Below are 15,113 nucleotides of genomic sequence, written 5' to 3' on the forward strand. Positions count from 1 at the left end.
GGAACCTCAGGCCCAGGGACCTCAGAGTCCTGGAATGCCAGGGGAGGACCCTGGGAGAAAGAGCTGTTAGACTATAGAATCATCACTGTTCAGAGCTCTGTAACTCAAAGCATGGCCATGAGCTGAGCTTCACCCACTGGCACCAAGTATTTATGCTGGAAGTAGCAGCTCATAAATTTCAATGGCAATTTCACTACCAACATGAGCCATACACCTTGGAAGCTACCACAGCATTTGAACCACGGACTGAAGATTACAAACCCTGCTCCTGCCCAAAGGCTCCAGAACCTCATCCTAAAGGGTAATCCTGGTCGTCCACGCAGTTCTGGATGACCAGAACCCCCCAGTACTCCAACAGATGCCTCTAGGTGCTCAGCAGGGGCTGGGGAGGCAGTCCCTAGACACAAACCCTTGCAGCTTCCAAGCCCAGGACCCCGGCTCCAGACTTCCTGGGAAGAGCCCAGGCTCAGGAGCTCGCAAAGCAGCCCCTGGACACACCCCCTTGACCTGCCCCAGCCTGTCAGTCCCCGTTGCCACCACTCACCCACCTTTGACGATGAGCGAGGCCTTGGAGGTGAGGCCCCGCACAGAGAAGACCACCTCCCCAGCGTCACTTGGCACGGCATCTCGGATAGCTAGAGTATACTTGCGGCCCTGGCGCGTGGCACAGAAGCGGCCAGAGCTGCCCACTGTTTTCCCGCTCACTGTCCACTCAGCCACGTCGCCAGTGTCCTCATGGGACAGGATGCACTCGAAGCTGCAGCTCTCGCCCTCCAGCACCTCCACTGTCTTCAGCCTCTTGGTGATGCCCACGTGCAGCTCTGCGGGCCACGGGAGACAGCTGTCACGCCCCACGAGACAGGCACCATCAACCGACAGCAGCCTCAGGCAGACCCCAGGAGGGGGCACGCCCCTGGATGACCCACATACCCCCCTCTCCAGCCCCGCTCCCAGGAGGCCTCCTGCCTCTCTCAGCAAGGGTTCTCTCGGCCTCCCGCTGGCCACACCCTGGAAGTCAGATGGCTGATGGCTGTGAGTGGCGACCAGGATGACTCCCTTCACATTTGCTAGAGAATAACGTGGCAAGAATAAGCACCACCCAGTTGCCACCAGCTTACACGCTCCATTAAAAAGAACAGCTCCCCCAAATGCAGGGGAATCCAGCTCTAAGACAAACCCACCACACCACCCTTCCCCTTCCTGTCTCATCACAAACTGGCCAGACCATCAGGGACCAGCCAGGGGGTCACTGGGCAACACGCCTGCCAAACACAGGAGAGGGGAAAGGACTCGGGGAGTGGAGTCAGGACAGACATACACGGGACCTCGGGGACCCGCCAGAACCATGACCAGACGGGAAGGAGCCTTGGAAGAGAAAGGTGACCTGCCCACAGCCACCTTCACCAGGCGGTGCCATGGCCTGGGCGTCCTCAGGGGGCATCCCCTGCCTGACATCACAGCCTCTCCCATGCACCACCCTCCTGACGCCTCCCTCTGGGGCTCCTGTGCCTTCCCACACATCCCCAGGTGCAGAGGGAAGTTTCCAGCCTCCGCTGAATCCTTTAGCCCCTGGGACTCGATCAAGCAGGGCCAGTTTATCTCCCAGGCTTTGCTCTGTTGCCTGTTACCCCTGGCCCACCTGCCTGCACCTGGGCCTTCTAAGACCCTGTTGAGGCCACTCCTTCAGGAGTCTGCCCTGATCTCTCTAGGCTCATCAGAGCAGACCCTGGCCTCTGAAGTGGGTGTGCCCTGAGCACAGGCACGCCCAGAGCCACGCCCCGGTACTCTGGCCCCACATCTGCAGCTGGCTGCAGCACGCACCATGCACGCTGACACGGGCACGGGTCTCATCAGTGCCCACGTGGCAGGTGTACAGGCCAGCATCCTCCTGAGTCAGGCTGTGCACCACGAGGCCTCGCGTGCCCGCCGTGTGCAGGAAGTCGTACTTGTCACTGGGGCCCAACTCCACACCGTCCTTCCGCCACACCACGTGGGCTTGGTGGTCAGAAACCTCACACTGCAAGGTCAGTCTGCCCCGCTCCTCTGCAGACACATCGTCCAACGCCTTCAGGAACACCACCGGCTTCCCTGCAGGAAGAGCGTGGGCGACTCAGGGGACCAACTGCCGCCTCTGGCCCCCTGGGTAAAGGGTGCGTGTCCCAAGGGTCCCCTCGGACCACACACAGCCACCTCACCTCTGACCGCCAGGTGGGCGGAGGCCGCAACCTTGGGGGAGGAGATGCTCACGGTGCCCCTGTCAGCCTGCCGGACCCGCTTCAGCACCAGTGTGTGGCGGCGGCCCTCGTGGGTGATCTCATGGAAGCTGTCATTAAAGAGCGGTGTCCCATTGAGCAACCAGTCCACTTCTTCGTCCTCGTGGGACAGCTCGCAGGAGAAGCAGGCACGGCCTTCCTCCGGGACCTCCACGTCCTCCAGCGGCTGCGTCACCGTCACCTTCCGTTCTGCCGGGAGCATGAGGCGGCATCAGCGTGATCGCCTCTGCTGCTTCCTCTAGAGACCCCCTGGGGCCCACGCCCCTCTCTCTCTACCTTCCACAGTGAACTCCTAGAGACCCCCTGGGGCCCACGCCCCTCTCTCTCTACCTTCCACAGTGAACTCCTAGAGACCCCCCGGGGCCCACGTCCCTCTCTCTCTACCTTCCACAGTGACCTCCTAGAGACCCTCTGGGGCCCACGCCCCCTCTCTCTACCTTCCACAGTGACTTCCGCGCTGCTCTGGGCGCTGCCAGCCTGGCACCGGTAGACCCCAGCGTCATCAGGGGTGAGCCGCAGGACACGCAGCTCTGCCATGTGGCCCTCCAGCCTCATCTTGAACTTGCTGGATGGCGCCAAGGGCGTCTCCTCCTTGTACCACTGCACAGCCTTGGGGGGAGGCTTGAAGTCACAGGACAGGACGACGGACTGCATCTCCCGCCCCATCTTGGGCTCCAGGGGCCGTGTGAGCACCACAGGAATGTCTGCCGTGGGAAAGCAAAGAGGGAAGCAGGCATAAAGTGGGCCAGACCACGAGGCCGGAACCCCCGCCCCCCAGGCCCTGTCCACCCTCAGCCGAGCCATCGGGCGGCACCCTCTCACCAGAGACCACCAGGGAGGCGGTGGAGCGCGATTTGCCGATGGTGAAGTGCACTGGCCCCGTCATGGTGGAGTAGGTGCGCCGCAGCGTCAGCCGATGCACCGTGCCCTCCTGCTCTATCCCCACGTCAGGCCCCGCCTGCAGCACCGTCTTCCCCAGGAGCCACTTGGCGGGCCGCACCGAGGGGATGGAGGTCTCACACTCGAACCAGGCGGGCGCCGGCTCCATCACCGTCACATCCTGCAGGCCCCGCACGACCACGATGGACTGCTCTGTGGACGAGGGCCAGTCAGTGGGGCAGTCCCACGGGAGGGTCGTGAGCCCCGCCCCTGCACCTCTGCAGGCCCTGCTCCTGGGAACAGACTCTCTCGAGCACAGTCACATCCTCTTGGGAGCACCCTGAGGCCACCAGTCAGGCCCTTCTCAGAGTTGTGTTCAGCTCTGTGCAACCCTATGGACTGTAGCCTACCAGGCTCCTCCGTCCATGGGATTCTCCAGGCAGGAATACTGGAGTGGGTTGCCCTGCCCTCCTCCAGGGGATCTTCCCCACCCAGGGACCGAACCCAGGCCTCTTACGTCTCCTGCGCTGGCAGGCGGTTCTTTACCAGTAGCGCGACCTGGGAAGCCCGAGCCTCCAAGTGCCACAGGCCACAACCCTTCTCCTGGGGAAAAAAGGAACAGCTTCCACCCGGCCCTGCCCAAACCTTCTACGAAGAACTGTGCACTGGTCTTCACGTCGCCGGCATCACACGTGTAGGTGTCCTCGTCCTCAGGCTGGACGGCGTTGATGACCAGCTTGCGGTAGAGGCCGTCACTGACCATCTCGTACTTGGCTCCGGGATAGAGCTCCACGCTACCCTTGAACCACCGCACCTGGGCACTGGCCCTGGACATCTGGCACTCGAGCACGCCGCGGTGCTTCTCCATGGCGATCTTATCCCGCAGCGGGCGGAGGATGGACACGGGCAGCTCTGGGAGTATAGCCCGCGGGGTCAGAGTGGGCACAGTGGGCCCAAACCCCCAGGACGGGGTGCTTGGGCTGTGCATCTTCGCACCAGCCAACCTGGGACCCCACGCTCAGGCTAAAAAGAGCCCAGCGACCCGCCCGCCAGAGCCAGCGGACAGCGCAGCAGAGTCTCACCCTCAGGCTGGCCTGGGACGTGCTGCTCACCTCTGACCATAAGGACTTGTCCAGGGGGCCCTCGGCATGTGCGTGCCTGCCCCACCCCAACATCCCATCCATCCCCTCGCCACACGGCCTTACCCTCACCCTGCACACCCCGAATCCTCTGCACCCTGTCCCCTCCATACGTATCCCAAACCCGGGCCCCTACCCCCAGCCTGTTCCCAGGCCCTTTCTCCCTCCTGCCCTACCGTCACCTTGACTGTTACCAAGGTCACCAGACAAAAGGCTTGTACGCTCACCTCCTGCCGGGGCCTCACACCCTTTCTCTCCAGCATTTGCTGAGGTCCCAGGAGGGAGAATTTACTGGTAACTACATGTTCAACAAAGAAGGAGACCCCAAGACTGCCTCCTCTAGTCCACTTTCTTCCTGCTGAGGAGGGAATACCCATTTCCCTCCTCCTGGGTCATTTCTAACCTCATTCCGGGAGGGACCCCAGGACAAAGACAGCGGGCCTTCCAGCCCCGTAAGACTCAGCACATGTACTTGTCCACACAGACACTGTCCAGCCCATGCCTTGTTCGGGGTTCCCATTACCTTTTACTCGGAGCTGGGCTCGCGATTCTGCATTTTCCGCTACAAACTTGATTTCCCCTGCATCTTCCACCAGGACTCTCCGATAGATGAGAGTGTATGTCCTTCCTGGGGACAAAGCCCACTCAGGACTAAAGGGCAGGGTGGCCCGGGGATGGGGAGGGGTGGCCTGGGGGCAGGAAGTGGGGAGGACCCCTGCTTTGGCCCCCACTGTCCCCGTCTCACCTTCCTGGCGGATCCTCACGTTGTCACTGGGCCGCAGCTTACTGCCCTCCCAGAACCACTGCGCAGGCACCTCATCGTGGGAGACCTCACAGGAGAAGGTGGCGCCCTCTTTCTCCACCACTTCCACATCCTCCAGAGGCCTCACGATCTGCACATTCCGGCCTAGGGCACAGAGTAGGCCCCGCTACACCCCGAGGCACAGGCGCCACCCCCAGCCCAGCTTGCTGACGGGGTACAGGCTGGGCACAAGGGCAGAACCAGAGGGCCAAGCACTTGCTGGGGGTCGCAGTAGGGGGCCAGGAGGTCCTTGCAGCCACCCGCCCAGCCCTCACCTTGCACCTTCAGGGAGGCCGAGCTCTGAGCATCGTGGGCATCGCACACATACACGCCCTGGTCTCCGAGCTCACATCGGTAAATGACGAGACTCCTGCAGGCCCCCTGGGCCATCATGCCCATGGTCTTGCTTACCCGCAGTTCCACATTGTCCTGTGAAGGAACGGGCCGAGTCAAGGGCTGGTACTGCCCAGCAGAGCGATCTGACACTTGCCCACCCCTGGTGAGAGGCAAGAGGGGGCAGAGAAGTTTGCGGGCACCTTCAACCAGCGCACATCCACATTGGGGCGTGAGAGCTCACAGTCCAGGGCCACCTTTTCCTTCTCTGTGGCCACCACGTCCTGCAGAGGGCGGACGAACTTCACAGGCAGCTCTGGGAAGACAGGAGCGAAGTGCTGAGAAGCAGGGCCTCCATGCGGGGACAGGGTCTGAACTGGCTGGAGTCACTCAGCTGGTTTTAGGAAGGAGTCCCCTCCCCTACGATGCCCCACCTGCCTCCCTGGCACCGTAGGGACAGGGGCAGGCACCTTGGAGTGAGTGCTGCCCCACCCATAAGCACCCACCAGTGACCACCAGATGAGCAGAGGTGTGCACGCCCTCCGCCCTGAAGGCCACCAAGCCACCGTCCTGCCGCTGCAGCCGTGACAGCGTAAGGGTGTGTGTGGGGCCGTGCACCGCCAGCTGGCAGTTGGGTCCTGGCTGGAGCCGAAGACCGTCTCGAGTCCAGTTGCCCTCCACGTCAGCGTGGGACAGCTCTACTTCCATGGTGGCCGTGCCCTGCTCCTGCGCCTCCACGGCCTGCAGGCCCCGCACGAGCCGGACCTGGCGCACTACGGGACAAATAAGGGGAAGGATGAGCCACTGCAGCAAGACCCTGGCCCTCGGGCCAGCCCGAGTCACGCCCCCAGGGAGCCTCACTGTGCCCTGGTGGGGAGGCCTCCCCGCCCCTCACTCCCTTCCCCTCCTCCCCGGCCCCTGCCAAGTGCAGGGTCTTCTTCCCTTTTCCCTCTTTCCCAAGGCTCTGCCCCCAGACGGAGGTCCCCTCTCCTCCTACCCTCTCTACCTCCTCAATGCTCAACCCTTGGACCAAGCTCGCCTAGCTGCTCACTTTCCACAGTCAGCTTGGCCTGTGTCTTGTCGTCTGGTGTCTCGCAGCCATAGAAGCCACGGTCAGCGAAACCCACACCGTGGAGAACCAGACGGTGACGTGCACCCTCGGCGTGGATCTCCACTTTCTCGCCCGACGCGAGTGCTACAGCATTGCGTGTCCACTTGACCTCTGGCCACGGCCGAGTCAGCTCCACCTCCATGGTCACTGAGCTCCGCTCCTCCACGGTCTGTGGCTCCAGCTTCTTTCTGAACGACACTGGAGCCTCTGCAGTCATGAGAGAAGGAGATCACCAGAGCCACTGTTTACTCTCGGAAAAGCAAGGCAGAGGGACCCGGGCCCTGACCCCTAGCCAGCAGACCTGCCCTCCACCACATTCTGACTCCGAGCTACGGAAGACCTTGGCCATTCTCAGCGCTCAGCTGCACGTGTGCGCAGGTATGATTTTATGGGTGGATAACAGCACTTCAGCTGGAGGAAGGCATGGCAACCCACTCCAGTATTTTTGCCTGGAGAATCCCATGGACAAAGAAGCCTGACAGGCTACCGTCCACGGGGTCACAGGGAGTCGGACACGACTGAGCGACTGAGCACACACACAACCACACTTCAGGAGGGCTTCTTCTTGCCCAGTCCCCCTCCCACCTACTGCTCCCCTCTTCTGAACACCCTCCTGCCATGCCCATAACAGCCTGAAACTCCTCGGTGCGGCTGGTGAGCAGAAGCATAGGGATACAGAGAGCTCTTGAGACAGGCAGACTCCGAGCCCCCAGACCAGCTGCACCCTGTTCAACTAGGCCCTGGGTGCACCACATTAAGGAAGAGAAATGTTCGAGTCCTCCTCCCAGACTCAGGTTGTGCCATGGGCAGAAGTGAATCTGCCCATTTAACTCCCTTCCGCATGAGATGGCTTGGCTCCCCTGGGGTAAAGTTCTGGTTCTCCCCACACAACCTGGCTTCAGTGAGCCAAGCGCATCCCCATCCCCTGCATATGCCTGCCCACCTTGCCATCTCTCCCACCTCTGGGCTCAGCAAGGGTCCTTTCCCTAGGAAGACCCCCTGGATCACGACCTCTGCCCACTCTCCCTCCAGGTGTGCACTGCAAGAGTTTACCATCTCCCCTTCGGAGCAGGTGCCTGGCCCCATGGTCCCACTCTGCAGCTGATAAACCCACATCCTCTGAAGTCAGCCCAAGGTGCTGGATCCAGGCTGGCAGCAGGGTGTATCAGTACAGCCATCTGGGAACCAGCTCACTAGGAGAAGCTGGTACAAGAAGCTGTGGCGCCCTCCCTGCCGCCCCACAAGCTCACCTCGGACCCGGAGGGCAGCCGTGGACTGGATGCCCTCAGCCTGTGCAGTGACCTGGCCGGCATCCTCCAGGGCCAGGCTTAAGATGGTCAGGCTGTGGCTGGCACCCTTCTGCGAGATGAGAAACTTCTCACTGGACTGTAGTTGGACACCGTCTCGGAACCATGTGACCGCCACGTCGCTGGGGGTCACCACGCACTGGAAAGTGGCCTCGCTCCCCTCCTCCGCAACCACCGCACTCAGCCCAGACGTGAACTTGACCACGCGGGGTACTGTGGACAGGGGCTCCACTTGAGATACAGACAGGATAGGCGGGGCCTCCCCCTCTTGCAGACTCCGCGGAAGGACACCTCTTCCAGGAAGCCTCCCAAGAATGCTCCGCCGAGCTACCCACCCTCCCCGGCGACTCAGCCCGCAGACCTGGCACACGCATACCGATAACAGTGAGCATGGCGCTGGTGTGGTCGTCGCGGCTCTCACACACGTACTCCCCTGCATCCTCTGCCCGCAGGCCCGACACCGTGAGCGAGCGCCGAGGCCCCGAAGCCGCCATCTGGAAGCGTTTGCCGGACCGGAGTTGCGTGCTTCCGTGGCGCCACACCACCTCAGCCTGCGCAGGGCTCAGCTCACAGACCAGCGTCACTGTGCCGCCCAGATCCCCGCTCACGGGCTCCAGGGGGCGGCAAAACTTGGCAGCCACCTCTAGGGGAGGGGAGGGGATGTCAGCCTGGCAGGGTTCAGGCCGCGGGACCAGCTCCGAGCCGCCTGGTTGCACGCCCGGAGCCGCACCCAGTCTCCACTCCAGGATGCTGCCAACAAGGGGTTCCCAGAGGACCACCCCATGGAGCTGCTCACCTTCCACCTGTACCGGGAAGTCCTGCCCCTCTGTGCCCACGCGGCAGCTGTAGACAGCGCTGTCCAGGGTCTGTGCCCCACGCATGGTCAGGGTGTGGGTGTCCCCTAGGCTGGCCATCTCGTGCCGCTTGCTGCGGCGAATCTCCATACCATCTTTGAACCACGTCACCGTGGCCACAGACGGCGTGGCCAGAGTGGCTGTCAGGATGATGTCCTCGTGTTCCCTGACCACCAGCGGTTCCCTGCGTCTGGGTTTCTCTGGGGCCGGGGGCTCAAACTCCGGCTCTGGGCAGGGGGATAACAAAGGAGCATTAGACAGGGGACCCTCTCACCCTTGACCTGAATACCAGCCCCGTCCAGGCCACGCGGTGGGAGACTTGAAATGAAACTGCCTAGGCTGTCCGCCTCTCCACCCCGGCCTCTCTTCTGAGCAAGCCAGCAAGGAACGCCTCAGGGCCACACTCCGCCTGCCAGGCACCATCCAGGCTCCCAGGGGCAGCACAGGGCAGTGAGGAGGAGCCACCTGGGACCACAGGCCTGGGGGCCACAAGCTCTGTCCACCAAGAGCTCAGAGTCCAGGATCCCTGCCCCACCCCAAGGGGCGCTGGGCCCCACGAGCAGCTAAGGCAGGGAAAGCGGGGCACATGATGACCCTGATGCAGCCTGGGGCTGGGCCAGCATTCCAGAAGGGCAGGATGGAGCGGGGACAGGAAGGGCAGCAGAGGAGGACAAGCTCAGTAGAGGAACCCCCTGTGGGGAGGGGAGAGGCCAGGCAAAGACTGAGACTGTGAAATAGCCTGAGTGCCTCCAGCAGCAGGGGAAAGGCCAGGGCCGAGAAGCGGGAGAGGGAGACCCTGGGAGGGGGCCTAAGAGGGTCCCTGTGAGGGCTGATCCAGGGGACCGCCTGGAAAGACCATGCTGGCTGCAGGATCAGATGCCAGGACCACAGCTGGGGACAGAGACAGGGTCATTGAGCTCAGGACTCCGAAACCCAGTGATGTCACCAGGAGCAGGAGGGACAGGATCAAGCAGGCAATATACCGGCTTGGCTCAGGCCCAGGACAGAATGGGCATCTGAGCAGAGGCCAACACAACAGGCTGACCTAAATACAGCTGGACGGTCAGGGGCCCGAGCCGAGACAGGGGCGCCAGACCCAGTGAAGGCAGGGGTGTTCAAGGCCAGAAGTGCCCCAGAGCAGGGCTCCACAGCTGCCCAGGAAGACTTAATATGGGAATAGTGCCCCCTGCTGACCACAGACAGAGAATGGCCATTTCAGCAGCCTGCAGATGGCTGAGAAAGCCTCTGTGGCAGGTTTCACACTGGGAAAGGTATGGATGTGGCGGAGAGAAGCGGGAATCTGGGGGAGCAGATGTCAAGAGTGTCCTGGACTCGGGGCTCTGGCAGGCGTCCTGCCACTCAAGGGCCTTGCAGGGAGACAGAGCCCTGGAGCTGACTGCATCCATGGAGAACCCAGCAGAGGACCCAGCATCCCCCGCACTCACACCCCCCCACCCAGCCTTGGCACCCACCTGTGACATCCAGGTGGAAGGAGACCTTCTGGCCCCTGGCCTCGCAGCTGTACTCCCCGGCGTCCGCCTTGCCCGCCTGCTGCACCACCAGCTGCCGGGTGCAGCCCTTGGCCTCCACATGCACTTTCGAGCTCGAACTCAGCTTCTTCCCATCCTTGTACCACGTCACCTCCGTCTGGGCCTGGGCTACCTCGCAGCTCAGTGTGGTGCGGGCACCGGCCTTGGCCTGCACTTCACTGCGTGCCGGCTGCTCCTTGGCAAACACCACCACAGGCTCTGCAGACAAGGAAGGATGCACAGGCTCAGAGACACCATCTAAGTCAGGAATGCAGCAGTATGGAAAGAAGGCCTGGGCAGGTAGGAAGGGGGCTGGGCCCTGCTCCAGGCTCTGTGTTGTCCCATAAGTGCCCACAATTGATCTATACATTCCGTGCGTCCTGCTCCAAGTGGGGGCTCTGGGAAAGATTTCTTCCCTGCACAGATTCCTCTAGGAAAGGAAATGTGGGATCAGGATGCACGTGCCCTTCAACCTTCCTAGATAATGCAGTCTTTCTCACACAGAGAACTCTCCCACCCACAGTGCATGAGCGTTCCTGAGGCTCCATCCTCTCAGTGTCGTCAACTGGTGGCAAGCCGGTAGGGAGCATGGTTGTACTTCCTGAGCTTTCCTTTGCACAGTCCTAACGGCTTACAAAGTGAAGCACCATTTCTCATCTTTTTGGCTTTTGGAGTCTGCCCTTCTTCAGGATCACTGCCAGACGTTTACCGAGTTATCAGTAGCATTGTCTGTCTTTTCCTTCTTCATTTTCAGGAGCTCTTCATATATTTATATTAGAACCTTCACAATTATGGCTGTGTAAATATTTTCTCCATCTTTGTCACTTGCTTCCTTATCTTTTGTGTGTCTTCTGTTGACATAAAGTTCTCAGTTTTAACACAGGCAAGTATGTCAAATGTCCTTTGTGGAACCCTCTTACACTGTTGGTGGGAATGCAAACTAGTACAGCCACTATGGAGAAAAGTATGAAGATTCCTTAAAAAACTGGGAATAGAACTGCCATATGACCTAGCAATCCCACTGCTGGGCATACACACTGAGGAAACCAGAACTGAAAGAGATATGTGTACCCCAGTGTTCACTGAAGCACTGTTTACAACAGCCAGGACACCTGGCTGACTCACTGACTCAAAGAACTGACTCACTGGAAAAGACCCTGATGCTGGGAAAGATTGAAGCCAGGACGAGAAGGGGACGACAGAGGATGAGATGGTTGGATGGCATCACTGACTCGATGGACATGAGATTGAGCAAGGTCCGGGAATTCGTGATGGACAGGGAAGCCTGGAGTTCTTCAGTCCATGGGGTCACAAAGAATTGGACACAGCTGAGTGACTGAACTGAACCGAGGACATGGAAGCAACCTAGATCTCCACTGGCAGATGAACAGATAAGGAAGATGTGGTACATACACACAGTGGAATATTATTCAGCTATAAAAAGGAACGCATTTGAGTCAGTTCTAATTAGGTGGATGAAACTGGAGCCTGTTACACAGAGTGGAAGTAAGTCAGAAAGAGAAACACCAATACAGTATATTGATGCATGTATGTGGAATTTAGAAAGATGATAACAACGATCCTATATGCAAGGCAGCAAAAGACACAGATGTAAAGACTTTTGGACTCAGTGGGAGAAGGTGAGGGTGGGAAGATTTGAGAGAACAGCATTGAAACACGTACATTACCATATGTAAAACAGATAACCAGTGCAAGTTCGATGCATGAAGCAGGGCACTCAAAGCCGACGGCTCTGGGACAACCCAGAGAGATGGGATGGGGAGGGAGGTGGGAGTGTGGTTCAGGATGGGGAGACACATGTGCACCCGTGGCTGATTCATGTCGATGTATGGCAAAACCACCACAATATTGTAAAGGAAGTATACTCCAATTAAAACTAATTAATTTAAAAAAATGTACCCTTTGTGATTAATACATTTATATACTGCTTAAATCTTTTATTACCATCAGGTCATTGCTGCTAAGTCACTTCAGTTGTGTCCGACTCTGTGCGACCCCATAGATGGCAGCCCATCAGGCTGCCCTGTTCCTGGGATTCTCCAGGCAAGAACACTGGAGTGGGTTGCCATTTCCTTCTCCAATGCATGAAAGTGAAAAGTGAAAGTGAAGTCGCTCAGTTGTGTCCGACTCTAGCGACCCCATGGACTGCAGCCCACCAGGCTCCTCCATCCATGGGATTTTCCAGGCAAGAGTACTGGAGTGGGGTGCCATTGCCTTCTCCAAACTTCTATATTGGAGTCTCTAACCCACCGGGAGTTGGTGTCCATGTGTGCTGTGAGAGAGACATCAATTTTTATTATAGAGGAACAGATATAAATATATATACACACATATATATATATATATGGTTATATGGCATTTGCACAGTTTATGAAAAAATTACTCTCTACACTACACACTAGCACTACATAGAAAACAGAAAAGGGATGGGAGAGTTTGGTTAAATGCAGGGGTGTTTCAGAGCTCACTATTCTATTTCTTTGTATTTATTCCTGCACTGAAACCCAGCTGTTCACTACTGTAATTTTATAATGTTTGATATCTTGCAGATCAAAGGCTCTCATTTTACGAGTGCTTCCGTTCTACCTGGCCCTCGGAATCAACTTGTCAGTTTTGACAGACACACAGAAGAACTTCCCTTTGGATTTTGATTGGTGGTACGTGTTCAGTTGTGTCCAACTCTTGCAACCCCAAGGACTGTAGCTGGCCAGGCTCCTCTGCCCATGGAGTTCTCCAGGCAAGAATGCCTGGACTGGGATGCCATTTCCTCCTCCAGGGTTTTGAGTAGGAATGGACACCTTCATGCCTTCCATGCATAGCTCACCATTCATTTAGATCTTCACTGCCTCCCTAAAATGTTTAATATCCTCTCTTGGAAGCCTTAAACAAATTTTATTAGACATGGAATTAGAAGCATGATACTTTTGATGCTATGGTAACTGTCTTAAAATATCATTTTCTGACTCTCAGTTGCTAGTACATCAACTTAGAGGCGTTTTCTGTGTATTTTGTATGTGGCGATTATTCTTAACTTTCTTACTAACTTTAAAAATTCTTTCTACTCTCTGCATTAATAATGTTATCATCTAGGAACTCCACTTTTTGCTTTACCTAAATTTTACTTTATATTTTTCCTGACAGTCTCTACAATATTGGATATAAGTTGTGATAGTGGAGCCACTTGAAATGCTCCAGTGAAAAGGAAAGCTTTCAAGGTTTCTCTGCAAGTGTGATGTTTGATGTCATTTTCTTTAGTACTCTGTATCAAATTAAGGATCTATCCGTTTATTACTAGTTCAGTAAGAAGTTATCAAAATGAATGTATGCTGTATTTTATAAAACTCAATCTAGATATGATGTAAACATTTTTTCAAGTACTTTTATTCTGTACTTTTAAAGGCAGGAATATGCTTTTTCTCTTTTAGCTTCTTAATGTTATAGATTGATTTTTCTAATGTTCTGATGTTGAACAATTGCATTCCTGGATTAAGATCTTCATGTATTGCTCCATTCACTTTGCCAATATTTTGTATAGGATTTTGACATTGACATCGATAAAAGATTGACCTGTAATTTAAATTCTTTATACTTTGTCAGATTTGGGTATCAATACTATGGTAGCTACATAAAATGAGTTAAAGAGTGTTATACACACACACACACATATAAATAGACACACACACATATATATCCCTTTTCCATTCTCTTAAAGAATCTCCATGAATAGGAAATAGTTTTCCAGAATATTTCATATAATTTGCCAGTAGAGCCACTGAGCTTAATCTTGTTCTATGAGATTATTTTATTATGGTTCCATTTATCTAAAACATTATAAGACTGTTCAAGTTTATTTCTTCTTGTGTAAGTTTTGATATAGTTTTCTAAGAATTGGCCAATATTTCAAAACTTTTCAAATTTACTTGTGTGAAATAATATCAGGTTTTGATTATAATAATGTCAAAATGATTCACAGTGGATTTCTTGGTATCTAAGTTGACTCATTGGAAAAGACTCTGATGCTGGGAGGGATTGGGGGCAGAGGAGAAGGGGACGACAGAGGATGAGATGGCTGGATGGCATTACCGACTCAATGGACGTGAGTTTGAGTGAACTCCAGGAGTTGGTGATGGACAGGGAGGCCTGGCGTGCTGCGATTCATGGGGTCGCAAAGAGTCAGACACAACTGAGTGACTGAACTTATACTAACTGAACTGATAATATACCTATGAATCAGTATATACTAATACAATATCAAACTGTTACGTGGTGGCACTTAGGAGTCAAGGCAGGGCCACAGCCCACCTCTGTTTGAAGTTAACCTCTCTTAACAAAAGGAAACTAAAGGTAGTCTGCAGACATCTCTGTGAACCAGCTCAGAAGGTACAGAAAGACACGCGTCCTTAGGAAATGCTATGAAACAAATGCTGCTCTACCAGTGAGTACTGCTACTACAGTGCCTCATCTTTAGGAAAGCCTATTGGTGTAGGGAAAGCTCCTTACTACTCTCCATTTCTAAATTTATAAATCAAGCTCCAAAGGGAATCCTGACACAGAATGTACTAACTGGAGGCAAAAGAAAACCAAAATTTGCTTTTAAAAGAATGTACCATATCTCAGAGGCGCATGTCAAAGGCACCAATCCTCTTCTCTTGGTTTACTTTGCACAGACGTTGCAACAGAACAGAAACCTAGATTTTGCAACATTTAGATAGACAGATAACTTCTACAACAATGTGCAAGAAAGAAAGAGTGTCCCATAACAACTAACATAAATTCAGACTTGAGGTAATGCCAAGCATGATTATGTGGCTGAAATCCTCTTATCAGGTTCAAAAAACTACACACATCTCTGATTAGGGAGAATC

General features: G+C 55.8%; 1 protein-coding gene across 41 annotated transcripts in view; it reads right to left on the reverse strand.

Moving 5' to 3' along the window:
• OBSCN (obscurin, cytoskeletal calmodulin and titin-interacting RhoGEF) overlaps positions 1-15,113 on the reverse strand; it is a 239,778-nt gene that overhangs the window by 92,830 nt on the left and 131,835 nt on the right. For 40 of the 41 annotated variants that reach the window (XM_086407940.1, XM_086407931.1, XM_086407941.1 and 37 more), the window contains 16 exons: positions 10,171-10,446; positions 8,641-8,925; positions 8,221-8,487; positions 7,788-8,057; positions 6,478-6,744; positions 5,933-6,199; positions 5,630-5,742; positions 5,369-5,522; positions 5,037-5,198; positions 4,815-4,919; positions 3,798-4,064; positions 3,096-3,365; positions 2,711-2,977; positions 2,196-2,462; positions 1,822-2,088; positions 549-821 (listed from right to left, as the gene is read on the reverse strand). In XM_086407940.1, the coding sequence (XP_086264066.1) occupies positions 549-821; positions 1,822-2,088; positions 2,196-2,462; positions 2,711-2,977; positions 3,096-3,365; positions 3,798-4,064; positions 4,815-4,919; positions 5,037-5,198; positions 5,369-5,522; positions 5,630-5,742; positions 5,933-6,199; positions 6,478-6,744; positions 7,788-8,057; positions 8,221-8,487; positions 8,641-8,925; positions 10,171-10,446 (3,777 nt within the window). The remainder of the gene's footprint in view (positions 1-548; positions 822-1,821; positions 2,089-2,195; positions 2,463-2,710; positions 2,978-3,095; positions 3,366-3,797; positions 4,065-4,814; positions 4,920-5,036; positions 5,199-5,368; positions 5,523-5,629; positions 5,743-5,932; positions 6,200-6,477; positions 6,745-7,787; positions 8,058-8,220; positions 8,488-8,640; positions 8,926-10,170; positions 10,447-15,113) is intronic. The other variant, XM_086407949.1, reaches the window with a different exon arrangement.

The sequence above is a fragment of the Bos grunniens genome, chromosome 7 (assembly GCF_055505025.1).
Source record: "Bos grunniens cultivar Pamir isolate PY7600 chromosome 7, Bosgru_T2T1.0, whole genome shotgun sequence".
In the NCBI taxonomy this organism is placed as follows: Eukaryota; Metazoa; Chordata; class Mammalia; order Artiodactyla; family Bovidae; genus Bos; species Bos grunniens.